The following is a 403-nucleotide window of genomic DNA, read 5'->3' as shown; positions in this document are numbered from 1 at the left end:
CATTCCATCCTGACTGAGTATATGTTCCCTCTTATTGTGATATTAAAGGTGATGTAAAGAAGGTATTAGCTGAACTTGTTTGTTCACTGGCAGTGACTAATGTCAGTCTCCAATGATTATAATTATCCCAGTGGAGTGTTTTCATTGTTTAATTATAAATGGGCTCTGTATTATGTGTTATTCTATAATAAGAGTGGGAACATCACCCACAGGACTAACAGGGATCAGCCCTTCCAGAGAGGGGAAGGAGAGCTCAGAATCTGAGAACTTTAGATTGGAGTGTTCCAACAATGGATCAGAATCTGAGAATAGTGGACTGGAATGTGACAAACATGGACAAGAGTTTATCCTTTTATATTTGGTATCTTTCTACATATTATGATCGAATAACATTATCACAGCA

At 37.2% G+C, this 403-nt stretch overlaps 1 protein-coding gene across 1 annotated transcript in view; it reads left to right on the top strand.

Annotated features, from left to right (window-relative positions):
• The first annotated feature begins 290 nt into the window (after positions 1-290).
• The window catches only part of LOC148146815 (putative G protein-coupled receptor 139), a 75,662-nt gene continuing 75,549 nt past the window's right edge, over positions 291-403 (top strand). Inside the window, exon 1 of the mRNA XM_087996920.1 lies at positions 291-403. This exon is cut by the window's right edge and continues 68 nt beyond it. Coding sequence (XP_087853046.1) covers positions 291-403 — 113 coding nt within the window.

This window comes from Chiloscyllium plagiosum, unplaced genomic scaffold (genome assembly GCF_037043375.1).
Source record: "Chiloscyllium plagiosum isolate Xiang-an unplaced genomic scaffold, Cpla_swu_hap1 HiC_scaffold_19, whole genome shotgun sequence".
NCBI lineage: Eukaryota > Metazoa > Chordata > Chondrichthyes > Orectolobiformes > Hemiscylliidae > Chiloscyllium > Chiloscyllium plagiosum.
The sequence above is the reverse complement of the archived record's forward strand: the minus strand, read 5'-3'. Positions and strand labels throughout refer to the sequence as shown.